The 21,911-nt window shown below is 44.8% G+C and overlaps 1 protein-coding gene across 2 annotated transcripts in view; it reads right to left on the reverse strand.

Annotated features, from left to right (window-relative positions):
* LOC138978882 (mucin-19-like) overlaps positions 1–11,184 on the reverse strand; it is a 20,764-nt gene extending 9,580 nt beyond the window's left edge. The window contains exons 1-2 of one of the 2 annotated variants that reach the window (XM_070351689.1): positions 10,724–11,184; positions 819–10,105 (exon numbers count right to left, since the gene is read on the reverse strand). In XM_070351689.1, the coding sequence (XP_070207790.1) occupies positions 819–10,105; positions 10,724–10,949 (9,513 nt within the window). In that variant the 5' untranslated portion in view covers positions 10,950–11,184. Of the gene's footprint in view, positions 1–818; positions 10,106–10,711 lie in introns of both variants that reach the window. The other variant, XM_070351688.1, reaches the window with a different exon arrangement.
* Between the last annotated feature and the right edge of the window lie 10,727 nt (positions 11,185–21,911).

The raw sequence follows: 21,911 nt of genomic DNA on the forward strand, positions 1-21,911 counted from the left end.
GGTCGTGGTGTATGTGCGTGATGATGATGATAATTAGTTTTAACGTCCTCTTAGAACCATTTGGCCTATCTTGGGACAGGTAGAGTTAATATGCTTTATGTGGGGACAAGACACTGGACAAACATGCAAACAGAGAACACATATGATCGTGTTATATATCTGGAGGTCCTGTTGCGATATTTCGAAATGGGGATGGAAGTAATGATTGTGTACGCGGAATGTGGTTGGACTGGAGCGGTTTTGTAGGCTTATTTGCTTTTTATGTATGTAGAATATGTTTGTATGTGTGGCTGAATAAGTTACCAAAAAAATAAATAAATAAATAAAAAAAATAAAATAAATAAATAAATAAATAAATCAAATTAATTCTTAGCCAAAGGAAAATATTGAAGCAACTTGCTAAAAAATATATCAGAATGGGGAACTTAAGTTCAGGTAGGAGGGCAGTATGTGCGTAAGCCTTGTTTGATCAATTGAGTAAAGTGTGAGCTCATACATTTGGATTAAAAGGCTGGAAACAGTGAAAAAGCATTACCATTAACATACTCCTTATGCTGACAAATAACTTTGACTTGAGTTATCTTCCATCAACACTCTTTTTGCTGAAAAATAACTTTGACTTGAGTTATCTCCCTTCCCTTGGAAAATTCGAAATACTTGAGAACCAGGTCTAACATCGACTCTATATATTCTGTAAAGACTGATCAGAGAGAGAGAGAGAGAGAGAGAGAGAGAGAGACAGAGAGAGACAGAGACAGACAGAGACAGACAGACAGACATACAGACAGAGTTGGAGGGTTAGCATACAAAAAACTCACAACATCGGCAGCGGAGTTTCTGCGCGAGCATGTTGGTGAACAGGGCCGAAAAGAACCGCTAGACGACCCCCGCCCACTTTTCAGCGAGGATGCCGATGTCCAAGACACAGATCTGCTGCCAATTGTTGGAGTCCCACCAACTGAGCGGGTGTCTCTCAGCGACGGAGGTGAAGGTCTGCCAATCCCTCCAGCTGAGCGCGTGTCTCTCAGAAGGGTACTCGGAGATCTAAGGCCAGGTTTTGAACCCCCACAAGTAGAACATATTTCTCTCATTGAGGGAGAGGGGGACCTGCGACAAGTTTCTGAACCGCAACCCACTGAGGGCGGTCTCGGAGAAGGAGAGGGGGACCTACGACAAGTCTTTGAACCACAACCCTTTGAGGGCTGTCTCAGAGGGGGAGAGGGGGACCTACGGCAAGTCTTTGAACCACAACCCTTTGAGGGCTGTCTCAGACAGGGAGAGGAGGACCTGCGACGAGTCTTTGAACGGCAACCCTTTGAGCGCTTTCTCCGAGAGGGAGAGGGGGAACTGCGACCAGGTGTTGCACCCAAGCCCCATGAGCACGGTTTATGAGAGGGAGACAGCATCCGAGGTGGAGACTTGGAACGGGTTTTAGAAATCCTAGCCTTTGATGACACGTGACGGCGTGTATGTGATTTTTTGCCGTTATGGCAGGTACACTCCTTGGCATACGTTTTCTGTTTGGCCTCCTTGGGGATGATAGTCGGAGGCTTTATAGTGCCAGGGCGGGGTTTTTTGGGAACAGGAGAAGGGGTCGGAGACCTTTCATCAGGAAAGTAGATACGGTGTAGAGGTTTCGTTGAGGTTTCGGATTCAATGGTCCATTGAGGTTTTAAACCGCAAGTGTGAAGATGTGAAGCGAGAAACGTGTTTTTTTCATTTTCATCACTGAAGTAGATTTGGTACAAGGGTTGCGTTGCAGAATAAAGTACAGATGAGGTATCCAGTCTAGAAGCGCTCAAGCGAGAGAAATCTGCTGTCACATCGTTAGAGAAAGTGGTACGCTTGACTCGGGTTGGAGATTGCTTTGAAGTTAGATAAGAGGTCCGATCATGCCTCAAAGCGTTTGTCCCATCGTCAGAAAAGCATTTATGCACGGGCCGTGTTGGAGATTGCTTTGAAGGTAGAGAAGAGGTCCGATCAAGCCTCAAAGCGTTGGGGCGATAGGACATGTTTGTCCCATCGTCAGAGAAGCATTTATGCACGGGCCGTGTTGGAGATTGCTTTGAAGGTGGAGAAAAGCTGCGACCAGTTTTAAAAGCGCTGTCGCGTTGGGGACTTTCAGTAGTATTCTGAACCAAGGTGCTTTGCATGGCCGGTTCAGGTTCTAAACCGCTGGTGTGACGATGTGAAGCGAGATTTGTTTTTTTTTCATCTTCATCACTGAAGAAGATTTGGTACAAGGGTTGCGTTTCAGAATCAATAAAAGATGTGGAATCCAGCCTCGAAGCGCTCGAGCGAGGGGAATCTGCTGTCTCATTGTCAGAGAAGGTGGTACCCTTGACTCGGGTTGGAGATTGCTTTGAAGTTAGAGAAGAGGTCCGATCAAGCCTCACAGCTTTGGTGCGATAGGACACGTTTGTCCCATCGCCAGAGAAGCATTTATGCACGGGCCGTGTTGGAGATTGCTTTGAATGTAGAGAAACGCTGCGTGCAGTTTTAGTAGCGCTGCCTTGTCGGGAAATTTTTCTATCGTCCTTAAGGAAGGTGCTTTGCATGGCTCGGGTTGGAGACGCTTTTGAAGTCAGGCGAGAGGTCCGGCTTTCTGGAGTGGAATCTGCATTCACATCCTCAAATAAGACGCGGTGAACGGCTCGTGTAGACGATCCATCTTCGCAGAGAGAAGACGACGACCGACGAAGTTTTGCGCTACTAGGAGGGGAGGAATCGGTGGGCACGTCACTCCGTGCATAGTGACCGGCGGGTGTAAAAAGTCTGTCCACATCCTCCTCCAGCACATTGGTTAAACTATCTGTGCATAGATAATCCGTTGCTTTTTTCAGGGACGAGGCTATCACGGACAAAAAGCCAGTGTCATCTGCAGGAGTCTCCTGCGCCCAGAAAGGCAAGGCCAAATCATCTGGCACCACGCGAGTCACCGACGGCACGACTGAGGTCGTCCTGGAACGAGGGGTGACGGGACGAGGGGTGACGTCACGAGGGGTGACAGGAACTGCGTCATCGGCAAAGCAGGCAGTGTGCAAAGGTTGCGTGGAAGACAGAGACGTGTCGAGGAAGGTGTTCTCTGTAGAACGTATTGCCTGTCTCTTTGCCTTGGACAGGAAACCTGAACCGGCAGAGGAAACGGGGCTTGGGGACGTTCCGGACGGAGAAGACACTGTTTGTTCGAAGGTTCTGGAAACTATTTTTCTCGTACTTGTATGTGGAGAAGTTGGCGGAGAATGCGCGCTGCTGATGAACTCCCTGGAGGTTTTGCTGACTCTGCTCACTGTTGAAGACCTGGACGCTTGCTTTGTAGGAGATTCCGTGATTCTCATCATCTCTGCTGGAGGTGTTGGACGTGTTGACAAAGTGTCATGGAAAGCGCCATCGGGCACCGATGAGTGAAGCCTGGGGCGAGACGATACTTCTGTGGACGATGACAGCGTTTTCGACGATTTTAGAATCTTTTTAACAGTAGGACCAGGGCGGCGAACAGGAGAGATGTAAGGTGGTGCCGCTCTCTTTGCAGGTGGGGAAGAGAGACGGGGAGGCCTAGTCCTTTTTGGACTTGGCGGAGGTGCCGATTTGACGCTTGTGTGTGAAGGGTGGAAACCGCTGTACCAAGGCGGACTTACGGAAGATTGTCGCCTAGTGCTGACAGGTGTAGTAGAATCAGAAACAATGCGTGGTTTTACCCTGTGACTTGCTGTTGCTGATGGATAAGTCTCTTCCTTTGGAGTTGTCTGAGACGATCGCTTTCTGCTGATGGAGGAAGCATGATCCGAACTCAGCTGATCCTTCCTGCTTGAACTTGTAAAAGGTGTTTTCTTTGTGGATGTTTGTGAACCGTAATCAGAGCTACCGAGAGTTCTCGTCTTTTGACTTGCTGAAGGCGATCGATTTCTGCTATCATACCGAGAACCAGCACGCGTCTCCCTCTTAGAGCTGGTGGTTTTTGACTGCTTTAATGCCGCGGGGCTAACGTCTGTCGATCTTCTGGAAACTGTAGGAGGTGGACGTATTCCCAGCATCTCCCAAATGGGGCTGTGATAGGGGCTTATGTGTGTCCGCCTGAAGGGAGTGGACTGGTCAGAAGCGGTAGACCTTCCACCCGGACTGGAGAAGTTTGAACGTATTGTCCTCCTGCGGGGACTAGGGGAGCTGGAGCTGTGACAGCTGCAGACACTGTTGTGAACAAAACCGCGTGAGGTCTTGGAGGAAGTGCTGGCCGTAGGCGACCAGGACCTCGAGGTTAGCCTTCTCCTCTGCTGAGTTGCTCTGGTGCGGGGACTCACAGTGAGGGAAAGCTCAAACACTTGGCTCTTCGGCTTCTTGTTTTCTGACCGTGCTGACGTTTGTGAGACTGACGTCAGCAGGCGTCCCTCAGGACCGTCCACAGTCATCCTGGTTTCCATGACAACGGGCACGGAGCTCCGTAGCGCAGCGTCCCTCATCATCCTTTGCGACCGGTGTGAGCGAGATAAATCAGCTCTGTTTGTTGCAGTGGAAGTCATCTTGCTCTTGGGCCGCGGACCATGCGTCGTTGACAGTTCTTTCACCTCCGTGACAGACTTGACCGGCCCGGCAGCAGTGTTGGCAGTAATGGAGGCGCTCAAATGCGCTCTGCGTGCATGCGAGAAGTATTCAGTCTGGTCACTTCTTGTGCTGTCCGTGAGCTGGGATTTGCCGCGCTGCTTCCTGTTGTCAGGGACTGCGGCGTTGTTGTCCATATCAGCAGCAGTGTCGTAGGTCAGTTGATGGGGAGGCATGTTGTCACAAAGCGATTCCTGTGTCTCAGGCAGCCCTCTTCTGTGACAGGTTGTCTTTCTTGCATCTTTGTCGTGAGCACCGGAATTGGATGAGTTATTAGCTTCAGCTTGCGGCCTGTCTGCAGCAGGGAGGTCTTTTAGTATGATTGGACTTTTCTCCTGAGAGATACTGTAGAAGTAGGATGTTGTCCTGTCTGAGATGGGAATGAAGCTTCGGTGGCTTACCTCCTTTGTAACGGTCAGCTCTCCCCCCGTCACCACGTTGAAGGTGGTCTCCGAGGTCATCAGTTTTGGGCTGAAGTCATGTGTTTTTGTGGCGCACCCGATCTTTGGTGCCAGAGGGTCAGATTGTGGGGTCTCCACGCTTACATAGTATGATGAGGTGTTTTTCGGGGTGAGTATTTCTTGGTCACAGAACCACGGAAGTTGAGCTTTGCCTCTTTTCTTCAAACCGCCGTGTTGGAGCGAGTCAAGACGATTGAGGGCATCCGACACCATCTTATCCGACTTGGCCAATCTGGGATCTCTGCTCATTCCGAAATCTTGGTGAGATGGTTTTGGTCTTATTCCGGCCACGAACTCACTTGATTTATTTCTAAATCCCGTCCCAGATTCACTCATCAGCAAGGCCGTGATTAAGTCTCGTTGAGATATATTCATATCCATCGAGTTTATGGAGTTCATGACTACTGTTGAGGAAGCGTCTTCACGTCCGCAGTCTACAACAGGTGGCGAAACCCGAGACACCAGTTTTGGGTCAGATCTTATGGACGATGTTTTAAGTTTGGTTTTAGAGTGCTGTGATTCAGACGTCTCTACCTTGTTTAAACTTATTTCAGGCGACTTGGTTCTGCCTGGATCGCCTGCGAATGCTGTTTGGGAAGTTGTTGTGCTGTGCCTGCCGACAGCGCTTTTCGGCCTTGTGGCCCTAGCAGTCTTGCTTTTCACGGACGACATTCCGTCCTGCGTTGAGGCATTAGGAGTGTCTTGAGGAAATGTGTTACTTCCGTCGTGAGATAGACGCTGTTTTCTCAGGCTTGGTGTGCTCTGAGAGGTCTGCTGGGGTTGAGAGGTTGACTGCACCATCTGTCTCACTGGTGAGGTGGAATCAGATCTCAACCTCGTCACTGTTGAGGACCGCGATGAGGTGCTAACAGATCTTGTGTAGAGACACGAAGGGGAGAGATGGCTGGGCCTTCTCAGCGAGCCCCTCTGGTGCCGGATCAGCTCTCTAGCTTTGTGGCCAACCGCCTCCTGAATCTGCACAGAACAGTTGGGCCATCTGTGCTGTTTCTTCACAGCGAACTGCTTCAGCACGTTCACGTTCTTCATCACGTGGTCGTGCAGCATCTCTCCGCGCTTGCGCAGGCAGTCATAGTCCAGGCACTTACAGTCATGCGGATGACTGCCAACTTTGACTTTGGCGATGGCGGATTCAGACGGGCCGTCCGCTCGGCTCTTGCTTTTATGACTGCCAGGCATGAGCGCCTGAGGGAATCGTCCTCTGATTATCGGTTTTTTCCGTCGTGTGTAGCTGTATTGAAGGAGATAGTCTTCATCGGCATTAGGGCCTAGGAAAACCCCAGGTGTGGAGCCTGGCAGCTTTTGAGCAGAACTACCTTTTACTCCGTCATTCGGCAGACTGTTGTTGTTGAGAGTGAGAAAGCATCGGAGCATGTGTTCTTCCATGCGAGAAGCCTCTGTGTTGGACGTGTCTCTGAAGGGGTCTGTCAACTCGGTGTTTTTGCCAAAGGAATCCATTTTCGAGACCCCGGCTGCTTTCTCACCACTGTCCCCGGAGGGCACAGCATCTTTGAAAAGTTCAGATCGTAGCTGCTCAGACTCAGTTGTCATGCTCCTGCAATCTTCTTTGAAAACTCCTTGGGCGGCAGGAAGACAGCTGAGGTGGATTGTGTTCACATCTTCTGTCCATTGTTCTGCTGTTGCTGAGGCTATGCAACTTCTGTCTAAAGCCGTATCCATGTGTATGCCCAGCACTTCGTCCAAACAGAAACGGAGGCTGGTGTCACTTAGACTACGCCTAAGAACGTGTTGCACATTGAACATGTTTGGCTTTAGTTTACTAGGCAGCGAAAATTGATCATGTGTATACCTTTTACTGCCTTTGAAAGTTTCAGCAATGGTTGGAGGTGAGTTTGTTTTGAAGAAACGTAGTTTGTTTTCATTGTAGCGTTCGACGCTTTCATATGGCATAAAGTCCGTTGCAGAGATTGCTCGCTGTGCATTGTTAGAACAACCTCTGGTTCGTAGCTCATCTTTTTCACTGCAGCCGTCTCCATACCCTGAAGTATCAAAACCAGCGCCAACTGAACTCTCCAAAGTCTTGTTACAGTTGTTTGCACCTGCCATTCGTACATCTCCACCGAGAAGGCCATTTGGGTCAAACGATAACGACGCAGGTTGTAAGAAACTATTTCTTGCTGGAGTATCAACGTTGACACTTTTGGTATCATCTCGAGAGATCATTATATTTAGAGACTGGTCTGCTGCTTCAACTTTTACCTCCATATTCCTGATGCTGTCTGCAAGCACTCCCTCATTTTCGAGCGACTGGTGTTCGCAAAGGTCGTCTAATTCTACCACACGTTTACCTTCTGCGTTCAAACTACAGCATTCATCAAACGTGTCTGACCTTTGTGCGTCAGGCTCCAAATCATCATGTGTTTGGGCTTGAAGCCTTGCCGTTACTTTTCCTTGTTGATCAGCCATCTGAAGTTCTTGTGGAAGGGAAGGAGGCTGGTTCTGGCGATACGCTGTTCCGAGGGGGGCATTGGACTGGTTGCCGAAGAGGTCATCTACTTGTACCACGTATTTGCCATCCTCAGCGTACCAACTACAGCCATCGTCAAGCTTGTATTGCTCTTTGTCATCACGTTTTTGTGCCTGGGGACGCGCCTTTTCTCTTTTGTCTTTTTCTTGTTGCTCAGCCATCCGAAGTTCTTCCAGAAGGGAGAGGGGCTGCTTCTGACCGTAGGTTGTTTTCAGCGGGTCAAGGACACGATAAAGAATATCGCAGTCATAATCATAGTCCTCGCAGGCACTCGTCCACACACGCTCGCCTGAAGTCAGGGCCCTCTGCTTCTTTCTGCAGCGGACTTCTCCACCATTGTTGCTCTTGGTTACTCTGGCAGGGACAGCTAACTCGAGTTTCTGGCTTTCCCTCTTGAAGCCCATGGCTCGACACTTCTGTGCTGTCACCAGACTGAGAATTGCTCGAAGGCTTTTTTCGGATTGTGCAATTTCACGTTTTCCTAGGACTTTCGTGATCTCGGACTTTTTCGTCGCTTGTGGAGTGAGACATCCTTCATTTAACTGCTTCTGGTGGTGCTTTTCCATCTTCTGTATAGTACTACCTTCTTCTTTCGCTTGCTGTATTTTATACTCTCCGATGGTGTCAACAAATTGAAGCAATTCTGGGGTCAGTGTAATCTGACGCTCTTCCTTGGTTTCTTCCCCGGTTGTTACTGCCTGAGGTTCTTCCTTGGCTCTTTTATCCCGAAGACTCTTCTTTGGTTGTGTAATCTGACGCTCTTCCCAGAATGCAGTCATCTGACGCTCTACTTTGGCCTGCTTACTTTGACGCTCTCCCGGTAATGCCGTTATCTGACGCTCTTCGTTGGCCTGCGTACTTTGACGCTCTCCCGGTAATGCCGTTATCTGACGCTCTTCTTTGGCATGCGTACTTTGACGCTCTCCCGGTAATGCCGTTATCTGACGCTCTACTTTGGCCTGCGTACTTTGACGCTCTCCAGGTAATGTCGTTATCTGACGCTCTTCTTTGGCATGCGTACTTTGACGCTCTCCCGGTAATACCGTTATCTGACGCTCTACTTTGGCATGCGTACTTTGACGCTCTCCCGGTAATGCCGTTATCTGACGCTCTTCTTTGGCCTGCTTACTTTGACGCTCTCCCGGTAATGCCGTTATCTGACGCTCTTCGTTGGCCTGCTTACTTTGACGCTCTCCCGGTAATGCTGTTATCTGACGCTCTTCGTTGGGCTGCGTAATCTGACGCCATTCCCCGAATGCCGTTATCTGACGATCTTCGTTTGCTTGCGTAATCTGACGCCATTCCCCGAATGCCGTTATCTGACGATCGTCTTTTATTTGCGTAATGTGACGCTTTTCACAGACTCCGGTTATTTGTCGCGTTCCTTTGACTTGCGTCATATGACAATCTTCCCTAGTTTTCTTTGCTTGCATTATCTGATGCCCTTCCGCGACTCCCATTCCAAGACGCTTTTTCTTGGCTTGTGTGATCGGACGACTTTTCGTATCTTGCAGTATCTGACGAGTTTCCTTAGCTTGTGTAATCCGACGACTGTCCCTACCTTGCGTTATCTGACAAGCGTCCTCGGCATGTGTAATTGGATGATCTTCCATGATTCTGTTTATCTGAGAAGCTTCCGTGCCTTGCATAATCTGATCATATTTCTTGTCTTGTGTGATCTGACAATATTGTTGGGTCTGCGTTATCTGAAATTCTTGTGTAGTTTGCACAACCTGACAATCTTCCGTGGTTTCCATAACCTGACAATCTTCCGTGGCTTCCATAACCTGACAATCTTTCTTCAACTGCGTCACGCGCGACTTTTTCTTTCGCTGGGATATCTGATGCTGCTTTTTGGTTATCATTATCCGACACTGTCCCCCGCTTTGCACGATGCGAAAGTTTTCCTTGGTTTGTAGTTCAAATTCCACCTCCGTACCCCCAGCTTGGCATCCTGCTGTTGAACTCATTGCAAGATCGCCACATCCGCTGCTTTCATCGTCTGATGTTAGCGCCATATTGTTTTTGTTTCCCGCAACCCAAGCGGCTAAGCCTAGGTGTAGTTGTTGTTGCTCTTCTTCTTCTTCCTCTTCTTCTTCTTCTTCGTCATCGTCACCATTGTCGTTGCTGTCTGCCTCTGCGTCATCTCTGTTCCAAGAAAATGTTCCCCCGTGGTCCCTTGCCTCTTCGGACCCCCCTGCTACCTGAGAAACACCAATCCTGTCAGCCTGAGGACTCCAGAGGTCTTCCTTGTCGTTATCTGCTGTTGTAGCTTGCTGTTGAGCGAATTCTGTTGCGGAAACGATGAATATTTTCTGCGGAGAATTTGAGGCTAGGTCACCATCTCCCTCTCGGATTGGTGCAGTACTCTGGGCTTTCCTTTTTCGATGGTAAGGAGAAAGGGACAAGAACACATCTTCGCTGTTTTTCTGTGGTGATTCAGTGATTTGTTTCAATGATTTTGAATGCCGTTCGTTTCCAGAAGTAGTGCCTTTCGAGTTGGACTTGGTCTTGGAAGAGCTTGGAAGTTGTTCGCCATTTTCTGTTGGACGAAGCATGGTTAGATTGCTAAAAACTATTTGAATGGTTTAATGACGATCGACTTCTACTTACATATACGTTTGTGTGTGTGCGTGCGTGTGTGTGTGTGTGTGTGCGCCTGCGTGCGTGCGTGCGTGCGTGCGTGTGTGTGTGTGTCAGTGTGTGTGTGTGTGTGTGTGTGTGTGTGTGTAACTATCTCTCTTTCTCTCTGTTTACGAACGTGTGTGTGTGTGTGTGTTTCACCTGCGTGCGCATGTTTGTGATCTTTGTGAATCTCCATCAATACTATCAATTGTGCTAATATATTCATTTTACAATTACACGCCGTGGCATCCTTTTCACAACACATTAAATCACACACAAAATGTATCACATGATCAAAAAATAAAACTGAGCTAAAGTTAAGAAAAGAAAGACAGTTTATGGACAGAAACACGTGCTACACAATTACTTCTTGGGACCGGTTTAACCACACGCAGACAGCAAGGCAACATGAACGCTCAGTAATCAGGACTTTGGTCAACTTACTTATCCTGCGGAGCTATGTAACCTTCAACAGAAGAATTAGGTAACAGCCAAACAAAAGCCAACAGACAAAAGCGCCTACCTGAAAACTTACCGTCTGCGCCTTTGTGAATAACATGAGTGGATCCGGCCGATTGTTGTTGTACATGGCGCGGCTTCTTCGGTTTAGGATGAAGCAACAAAGCGACATTGTCGCAATGATTTTCTCTCTTGTTCTCAGACATGGCCATCTCGTCTTCGGCTTTCCTGGCTCTGGCATTTTCTATCTGAGCAAGCAACAGTGACTGAAACTTGTTCAAAAATGTGGCTTTTTTGTTCATCTTGTGTTGAGTATTTCTTCTGTTCTTTTTTTTTTTGGTCTCGTTTTTTTGGGTATGTTTCGCTGGATTTGAACAATGCTAAACCCAGAGGGTCAACAACAGCGTGGAGTTAACCAGAGAAGATCCATTTTGAGAGTTAGAAGCCGAGCAGTGTTATAAACTGAAGTTTGATCACGGGAGAAAAACAGGCGAGCTCTTTCGCCTGTCAGAGAAAGCTGACTTTCGGAAAGCGAGGTTGACGAAAGACCTTACGTGATGACGCAAAGTTTACGTATTGCAGTTCTGACAGTGACGTCACATGACGCTATTAGTTTGTCTCGGTCACTGACACAATTGGCTAGTCGAGTTGCTTGATCTGCCTCCGTCAGTCTCTCTCAGTCTCTGTCTCTGATTTTCATCTGGTTGTGTTGCTACTTTTATTTTGTTATGTACAGCGCGTTTGTGCACAGATTGTTCGAGTATTATAAAGGTTCATTTTAATTAGTATTAGTTGAAGTTGTTAATTATTTCCATTTCGTGTGTGGAGAATGTTAGTGGTGTTATTATACAGGCATGCATTACACAGACACGGAGAAAAGAGAGAGAGAGAGAGAGAGAGAGAGAGAGAGAGAGAGAGAGAGAGAGAGAGAGAGAGAGAGAGAGAGAGAGAGAGAGAGAGATACATGTCTACTCGTATCAGTAGGAACCTCTCTCTCTCTCTCTCTCTCTCTCTCTCTCTCTCTCTCTCTCTCTCTCTCTCTCTCTCTCTCTCTCACACACACACACAAATTGACATACACACACACACACACACACACATACACACACACACACACACACACACACACACACACACACACACACACACACACACACACACAGACGTACACCCTCAGGCAATGATCTCAATAACCCATTCGTAACACCCAAAATTAGTACGTGACCACTTAGTACTATGAGCCAAGTAAACACTCACATACACACAATAACATAATACTTGCTTGCAACAAAATCAACAAACCAGCTACAGTATGACAGATGAAACAAACAAACACAATCAAGTAAGGTTATTGAGTTTATAATGCCACAGAGATGCACTAATGACAGAGCCGGGGGATATATTTTGGATAAACGACAAAGGTCGAATAAAAATGACATTTATACAACTTGTCCGAAGCTATTCTCGGGCTCCGGTTCTTCGCCGTCTAGCAAGAGCATAGCCTTCTTGGTTGAAGCAGGACCTTATTATACTCTCCGTTATTGGGTGTGTATAGGTTTCACTCTCTTTGTTTCTTGAAAGCCATCCTTATAATTCAGCAATTGATTTTTACCGAAAATGTCAGTGCCAAAGTTGACTGTAAAGTGAGAGAGAGAGAGAGAGAGAGAGAGAGAGAGAGAGAGAGAGAGAGAGAGAGAGAGAGAGAGAGAGAGAGAGAGAGAGAGAGAGAACGAACGAACGAACTTTATTACTCAAGGATGGAGATTTTAGGCTCACGCCTAGTCTTACAATCTGTCCCTGCTAAACTAAGACATAAAAATAAAGACAATAAAAGGACAATTGTCAATCACAATCATACAGTATTACTAATTACAACATTACCTATACGAATACATAATGCATGATAGAACATTGAAATGTAGGCCTACATGTATGTCAATATAATACAAAGGAAAAGAAAAGTCGACTCGCACACACACGCGCGCCGCATGCCTGCAATCACGTTCGAACTCAATACAACAAACACACTCACACACACACATACACACACACACACACACACACACACACACACACACACACACACACACACACACACACACACACACATACACACTCACACACACACACACACACACATACACATATGCGCACACACACACAGACATATACGCACGCACACACACATACACACACACACACACACACACACACACACACACACACACACACACACAATTGTTGATGGCCGACTGAGACAAATGCAACATGCACTAATATCCTGTTCAGTGATATATTTCCATCCCTTAATAACTCTAGTTGAGTCTGTCGATGAAAAAGCCGACCTCACCATCGTTCCCCCTACCCCAAATAAAACCGGAAATAATCATTTTATTTTTAGCATAGAAACAAAACATCTGATGATAAAATGTTATTACTTCAATTTTTCATGATAAAAAAAAATCCTCTTCATTTAACTTGCTATTTATTGTTGTTGGGGTTGGAAATAATGAAATATTTGCCTTTTTATGGTTTCCCATCAATCCATTTATGTTCCGAAATTGTTTGTGCCAGCAACCCATGGGAGAGATGCGCTTCACACAATCATGCTATGAAACAAAGCCAACACTGTGATTGATGATGTTGTCGCTAGTTCTACTCAGCGACTGCACTTTTGAGTAAACCAAACATGTGTATACATATCACCAATCAAAAATGCATAATGTTTAAACCCAACTGTTCTGATACATAATCATCATGTAGGAAACATATTATTATGAAGTACCAGAAATTGTGAGAGTACCCGGGTCGGCTAAATGAAATATTGCCCCCATGTTATATCACACCCGCCTTCACACAGAAAATAATAGCTGCTTTTCGACCACCTGGCAGCAGGTTAAATGCAACATTAGAAACATAACAAAATCGTTAAAAATTGGTTTACACACTGGGGACCAAGTTTCCCCTCTCTTTACATCACTGGCGGTAAACGCCATCAAATTGTATGTAGGGGAAGGGCCCCTAATATGGACCATTTTTTGTTTATTGCTGATAACTAGCTTGTTTTCTTGCGAAGAAGTTTCATTTTGTGGTTGGTAGTCCTTCTCTCTTAGTTTAACAGTTAGGCCTAATTAGAGTGAAATAGCTTTGATAGACCTTTAGCAAAAATTATATACAGAAAAAATCACAAATGGTCCATATTAGGAGCCTGGGCGCCCAATATGGACCAGTGAAGCGGCCTTCAGGAATCACTGTAAAAAGCCCCCTATACTTCAAAATAACATGATACAACTTAGTGTGCAAGTCAGACTAATTCAAATATGCTTTAGATTTAGCTGTTTCGGGTTGATGAGAGCACTATTTGAAGCACACCAGGAAACTGAAGAAGCTTATCAAAAACAGAGTGAAAATAAGTGAAATTATCAACTTCCAAAAAAAAAAAGACTATTTGTTATATTTTGTTGAAATCTCGAGGGCTAGTTATAGGTTATTTTCAGCAAGCTTCTTAATCAATTAATTAACATTGCCTTTAGTTTTTATTTTCTTCGATTTGTTGAAGGTGGTCCATATTAGGGGACTCACACATACTTTGAGGTTTTGCTATTATTTTTTGTTTGCAGTAGAAACTCGGGGTACACACTGTTAAAATGTAACAAATACTGTCTTAGCTGGCATATATAGCCATTTTTGTGTTATGAAAGCTTTGGCTGTGGACAGAAACGAGTCCGGTTTAGGCGGCAAATTTAGAGTGAAGGCTGCCAAAAGTGAAAAAAAGCGAAAAAGCCTAACAGTTTTGAGGTTTGTGTTTCTGCAACTGTTTTGACATGTGCAACTTATCCAGAGAGGGTGAATAAAGCTTCTTCTTCTTCTTCGTCGTTCACTATGAATAAAGCGAATTAAATTGTTTTGAACGCTCTAGCGCCGTTAGTTTATCAGAACAGGAGGTGGTCCATATTAGGAGCCGGTCCATATTAGGATCTTTTCCCCTACAACAGGAACAAGTTGCTAACACATTTCATAGCAACCAATTGCCCTGTCTACAGACCCACTGTAAGCCACCAAATTTACCCTTACAGTCAGTTTGTATCAGGTTATCATGAGCCCTAATAGCTAACACAAACAGCACCAACATGTACCACACCGGTGACACTGTGACGGTTCCCCTACGCTTTGTGTTCGGTGCCCTGACCCTTTGTGTTCGGTTCCCACTCGGTTCCCACACGCCAAAATTCGCGGACAAAACATCCATTTATGGTAGTATTACGCAATGTTGCTCTCCGAGAATGGTCTTGTTAGATCTGTGAGTGTTTACACTACATGCCTAGGTGCTGTTGGATTGAAGGTTTTTGATATTTTAGCCGTTATTAGGTAGAATGCCTTCCACTTTACTGCAAAACTGCATAATTCGTAGCATCGGCAAGAAATATCCTACCAAAAAATGCCTGCTTGGAACTGTCCGTGGTCCAGCAAAAAGTTCAACATGTCTGTAGCAGACAGCCCAAGTTTCAAGATTGTAGGGCCATCCAAACAGCCGTAATAATAAAAACAACAAAAGTAGTCAGTGAAATTGGCTGTGTTCGGTCCCCCCACACTTTTGTGACGTAGGCGTGACGTTTCCCATAATTCATTGTGTCGGTCCCCACTTTCTGTGTCGGACCCCACTTTCGACCTAATTTCTCTGTGACGGACCCCACAACCAGCCTATTTTGTGTCGGTCCCCACACCTTCTTGGATTTATGACTTGCCGGTTACTTGTATCATTGTATTCATTGAATCTAATTGTCTCGGATTTATTTTTCAGCAAAAACCGGCAAGGCAGCACCTTTTGTGATACCAAGTAAGTCAGATGACATCAGTATGTGTGTGTGTGTGTGTGTGTGTGTGTGTGAGAGAGAGAGAGAGAGAGAGAGAGAGAGAGAGAGAGAGAGAGAGAGAGAGAGAGAGAGAGAGAGAGAGAGAGAGAGAGAGAGAGAGAGAGAGAGAGTTGTGTTTCCGTACCCGCGACAGCGTTTTTCCAGCGGCGCGACGAAAATCAAGCACATAGAAAATGACCAGGAGTGTTTCAACACGCGCGACGCGTTAGCGGCGCGACAAGCGGCAAGCTACGCGATTTTTTTGAAAGGGTCCTGGAGCGATGTTTTCGCGTTGTCGCGCGGCAACGCGGGAGTTTACAGATTTTACCGCATGTTTAAAACGCAAGTACGGAAACACGTCACGCGTTTGCGCGCGTTTTCTTTTGTCGAGTCGCTGCCGCTGTCGCGGGTACGGAAACAGAACTTACCGCGAGTACGACACTACCGCGAGTACGACACTACCGCGAGTATAACACTACCGCGTGTCACACTACCGCGAGTATAACATTACCGCGTGTCATTTTATGACTTCCATGGCTGAAGGCAAAGGTTGAAATGTTTCCTTGAAATATAAAACAAAAAGGCCTGGTCTGTTCTCTGAACACTAATTCAATGTTTGTCATGCTAACCAAGAACTCAAAACGATCAGAACACACTATCAGAATACATATATAGAATGGGTTGCTTCCTCTGTGGTTGCTTCCAATCAAAGTTAGAACACAAACTCACAAGAAGTAAGTTTGCATGCGTTCTCTCTACGGTTATGGTACTCGCGGTTGTGGTACGCGCGGTAGTGTGACACGCGGCAGTGTTATACTCGCGGTAGTGTCGTACTCGCGGTAGTGTGACACGCGGTAGTGTTACACGCGGTAGTGTCGTACTCGCGGTAGTGTGACACGCGGTAGTGACGCTCGCGGTAGTGTCGCATAACCGGAGTGATCTGGAAAGGTGTCAATCTCTCTCTCTCTCTCTCTCACTCTCTCTCTCTCTCTCTCTCTCTCTCTCTCTCTCTCTCTCTCTCTCTCTCTCTCTCTCACACACACACACACACACACACACACACACACACACACATACTGATGCCATCTGACTTACTTGGTATCACAAAAGGTGCTGCCTTGCCGGTTTTTGCTGAAAAATAACTCCGAGACAATTAGATTCAATGAATACAATGATACAAGTAACCGGCAAGTCATAAATCCAAGAAGGTGTGGGGACCGACACAAAATAGGCTGGTTGTGGGGTCCGTCACAGAGAAATTAGGTCGAAAGTGGGGTCCGACACAGAAAGTGGGGACCGACACAATGAATTATGGGAACCGTCACGCCTACGTCACAAAAGTGTGGGGGGACCGAACACAGCCAATTTCACTAACTACTTTTGTTGTTTTTATTATTACGGCTGTTTGGATGGCCCTACAATCTTGAAACTTGGGCTGTCTGCTACAGACATGTTGAACTTTTTGCTGGACCACGGACAGTTCCAAGCAGGCATTTTTTGGTAGGATATTTCTTGCCGATGCTACGAATTATGCAGTTTTGCAGTAAAGTGGAAGGCATTCTACCTAATAACGGCTAAAATATCAAAAACCTTCAATCCAACAGCACCTAGGCATGTAGTGTAAACACTCACAGATCTAACAAGACCATTCTCGGAGAGCAACATTGCGTAATACTACCATAAATGGATGTTTTGTCCGCGAATTTTGGCGTGTGGGAACCGAGTGGGAACCGAACACAAAGGGTCAGGGCACCGAACACAAAGCGTAGGGGAACCGTCACAGTGTCACCGGTGTGTGTACAGTGTTTTCACAGAGCAACGTGCATGTACTAAAGATCAACAATGAGCACTCCTTTTTATGGCAGTAAATTGCACCATCTACAGACCATCAATTGCACCATCTACAGACCATAAATTGCACCATCTACAGACCATGAATTGCACCATCTACAGACCATAAATTGCACCATCTACAGACCATAAATTGCACCATCTACAGACCATAAATTGCACCATCTACAGACCATAAATTGCACCATCTACAGACCATAAATTGCACCATCTACAGACCATAAATTGCACCATTGCACAGACCCACTGTAAGGGTCCTGATTTGGCCTATATGGTCCGCTGGACCCAACAAGCAACAAGAATCAAAGACCCACTGTAAGCCACCAAATGTACCCTTACAATCAATTTGAAGAAAGGTTATCATGCGCCATCATTGTTACCAATAAAAGCATCAATATGTACAGTGTTGTCGGTATTGACAGAACATTATTAATTGTTACCGACATATCAAATAGGACATTCTTGCGACATTGTAACTAGCCCCATCTGCAGAACAAATGCAAGCCACCAAATGTGCGCAGTCATTTGCCAACATTCTGTGCATGATTTGTCGCAGTTTGTGTCAAAACCCGCTGTCACAGATTGTCGCAAAATCTACTGTCGCAGTTTATCATAAGATCAGTTGTTGCAGTTTCTTGACACACCCCAAAACGCCTGGCTGTCGCAAAAAATGTTTTGTCGTGATCTGCAATTCTCTCGTACACTGAACGAGAGAATATATGTGGAGATGCTGTCTGAGGACTGTAGCGTTGCAAATTGAAAGCTCACAATCCAGCGCCATGATTAGTTTAAACAGTGTTTTATTCAACAATAATTTATGGATATAATATATAGTAAGCAAGTTTAGGATCAACAACAAGCTGTAGGCTGTAGTGCCATTATTGCGTTTTACCCAATAGAAATCCCTCTTATTAATGCAAAGAATTACTCTAGTGACATTTATTGACTGAATGGGCTCCAAACGTGAGCGTGATTAAGTCGTTCGTGTCGTTGGTCGAAGAAAAAGTGTGCCTTCGGTCGTCATTCTTGTCTCCTTAGGCCCTTTAGCTGCCAAGTTCCTGCTCAAAGTGGCTGTGCCGATTACCCTTCTAAATCATAAATGAAACGCTTTTGTAAAGTTCATTCCGTAACGCGAATGGCAATTCAAAATGATTGTCGCATTAAAATAGAGTTGTTGTTTTACTGCTTTTCGCACTTAAGGCTGGAGCACACTTTGGAAAGTACGTTGGAGTAGCCTCCCTTCTACGTTGGAGTAGCCTCCCTTCCCGGATTTAGAACGCGTTTCGTGTCGTAACAGATTATCCACTTACTAGCCATATCCGTATGCAAAATAATGAAATAAACATTAGGAAATGGCAGACGTTTACAAATATCGACATTCTCTATCAGTGCAATAAAAAACAATCGTTAGAACTTGCATTTACGACATGTCGTGCGTGAGAACGTGTCAGTAAACAAGCACTTTTTGCCTTGCTGAAGAACCCCACGAGTCAAGCTAAAACAGACGACAAGTAATGGAAAGCAGTCTGCGGATAAACATAACAAACTACTGATGAAAAAGTGTGTTCATCCCTGCTCTGGATAAAAGACATCGGACTGATGACAACGTGGCAGCGTTCACGCGAAAAGATTTTTCTTCTTCTTCTTCCATATTGTGACCACGGTCATTTTGGCTGACCATTATGTCACATTGTGGAGGGTTGCAGATTCCAAAGAGTGAGAAAAAAAAAACATTTTATTGCACGTACTTGGGGCAGATCTGAATTTCTGAAAGATGACAAATCGGTCTTGTGTGCTGAGAACCACATGTTCTTTGCCGACAGAAATCACGATGGGACAAGATGTAGATTGTGTTGAAGAGATGTTTGCAGATTATCGCATCTACATTTTATTGCTCAGATCAATGCACGTAGTTGGGGTAGATCTGAATTTCGCAATGGAAGACGACAAATCCGTCTTGTGAGTTAAGAACCACACGTTCTTTGGCGGCAGAAATCACTATGGGACAAGATGAGGATTGTGTTGAGGGGCTAATACTGACTGACTTTAGATGAAGAGTTCCTAGACTGCCTGGTTTTTGTAGAGAGGCATCATGATGATATCCTGGGGTTTTTTTTTACGTTCTTGGTGACAACGCGCCAGAATCGCACGAAGATCGAACTCTCGAAGAAAACAAGTTTATCGCTGAACATCGGAAATGTGAAATGCTCTTCCTGTCTGACCAGTCTCCCCGTTAAATCCACAGGCTACATTATTTATCAGGTAACTTACCAAACCGGAGTGTGTGTGTGTGTGTGTGTGTGTGTGTGTGTGTACACCGGATTACCACCATCAACGCACCCTTTTGGACTTTTCTACTATGCCTGCTGTGACATTCACGAGGATTATTGTGATTCTTGGACAATCGTGTGCCTATGCTGGACTTGCAGGAAGACAAACGGTGCCGGAACGGTATACGTGCTGCCAAGTGTGCACGTCCAGAGCTCAGTGTGAACCGAGAGTGAGTGTGTCATTGTGTGGAAGTTTTGCTTGATTGATTTATTCATGATTTAATTTGCTTTTTGGTTCAATAGTAAAATCTGTGTACGTTATACTTTGTATTTTGTGGTGTGATTCGCCCGAGTGCGAGACCGCCATCCCCGAACGCCTCTGTGGGTGGAATTGTATATATATATATATATATATATATATATACTTGTGTAATTAATTTAGTTTTACTAAAGCCTGCTGGGACACAAGTAATGGGTTAGTGCATTTGTAAACAGGAATCGCTTGACAAGTGGCCCCCTTCATCCCCCCCTTCCTCGTCCTGATATGGCTCTGCGTAGTCGGCTGGACGTTAAGCAACAAATAAACAAACAAACAAACAAATACTTGTGTAACGTGAGTGTGTAGATGAGAATGTGAAAGTTGCTTTGGACCCAGATACACACAGCAGACACCAACGCAACAGCTAAGTTTCAGCCTGACAAAGAAATTCGAGTGACACAGCTAATGGCTGTACTTGTTATTTCTCTATTAAAACAAATGTTTCAAGATCTTTAGGCCAAAACAAATAAATTGTCTGTTTCTATTAACATGGCTAAAAAAAATAGGGTAGGTAGGTAGGTGTTTTTGTTGTTGTTGTTGCCAGGATAGAATTCTTGAAAATAACTAAATGACACAAAGAGACAAGACTCGCTATAGATAGATTTATAAAAAATAAAAAAATGTGACAAAGGATATAAAATGATTGTTTTACCTGGTCTGGAATCTTCAGTAGTAATTGCATAAAAAAAGTCTGATAATTATATCAATTATCATGTTAACTTTTTCTTAAAATGGGTGCGTTAAATCCTAGTCTGTTTGTTTTTAATGGACTAAGCAATCCTTGGACTGACAGAAAAGATGTATTTTAAAAATGTCCAGTTGCTTTTACTTATTTTTCTAATTGGAAGAGAATACAAATAATTAAATTATGCACTCTTTTCTGTTCAAATGGGTAGAGGGCGGGGGTAGTAAAAGGATCACAGTTCAAGATTTTGCGCGACAAGAGGTGTGTTTCTTTTATAAAGAGCAAAAACTCAACTTGGTATCTAACACTATTTCTGAACACTGTAAACCACTTTAGCACTTTTTTTTCTTTTTTTTTTCTGTCTTCCAAACTTCTAATTCAGCTTCAAAAATGATTAAAAAAAAGGGTTTTTTTCTTCTGAAATCTACAGTTAAATCACTATTTTGGATATTCTATTTTGCTTCCCTATTTATCTTCTTAAGTTTTTGATCATCTGATTACCTTGCTTTTCTATTTGGAAGATAATATGCACTCTTTTCTGAAAAATGGGTAGGGGGTGGGGGTAGTAAAAGCATCACAGTATAAAATTTTGTGCGACAAGAGGTGTGTTTCTTTTAACTTTGATGAAGAGGGATAACTCAACTTGGTATCTAACACTAGTTCTGAACACTGTAACCACTTTAGCACTTTTAATTTATTTGTTCTGTCTTCCAAGCTTTAAATTCAGCTAATAAAATGAGTAAAACAGTGTGTGTTTTCTGAATTCACCAGTTAAATCACTCTGTTGGATGTTGTTTTTTGCTTCCCTATTTCTGTTCTGAATTTTTTGATCACCTGACTACCTTGCTTTTCTATTTGGAAGATAATATGCACTCTTTTCTGAAAAATGGGTAGGGGGTGGGGGTAGTAAAAGCATCACAGTTCAAGATTTTGCGCAACAAGATGTGTGTTTCTTTTAACTGTGATGAAGAGGGATAACTCAACTTGGTACCAAACACTATTTCTGAACACTGTAACCACTTTAGCACTTTCATTTTTTTTCTCTCTGTCTTCCAAGCTTTAAAATTAGGCTAATAAAATGAGTAAAAAAGTGGGTTTTTTTTCAGAATTCACCAGTTAAATCACTATGTTGGATGTTCTATTTTGCTTCCCTATTTCTGTTCTTCAGTTTTTGATCATCTGACTACCCTGCTTTTCTATTTGGTAGATAATATGCACTCTTTTCTGAAAAAATGGGTAGGGGGTGGGGGAAATAAAAGTATCACAGTTCAAGATTTTGGCCGACA

Source organism: Littorina saxatilis, linkage group LG10, assembly GCF_037325665.1.
Source record: "Littorina saxatilis isolate snail1 linkage group LG10, US_GU_Lsax_2.0, whole genome shotgun sequence".
Classification (NCBI taxonomy): domain Eukaryota; kingdom Metazoa; phylum Mollusca; class Gastropoda; order Littorinimorpha; family Littorinidae; genus Littorina; species Littorina saxatilis.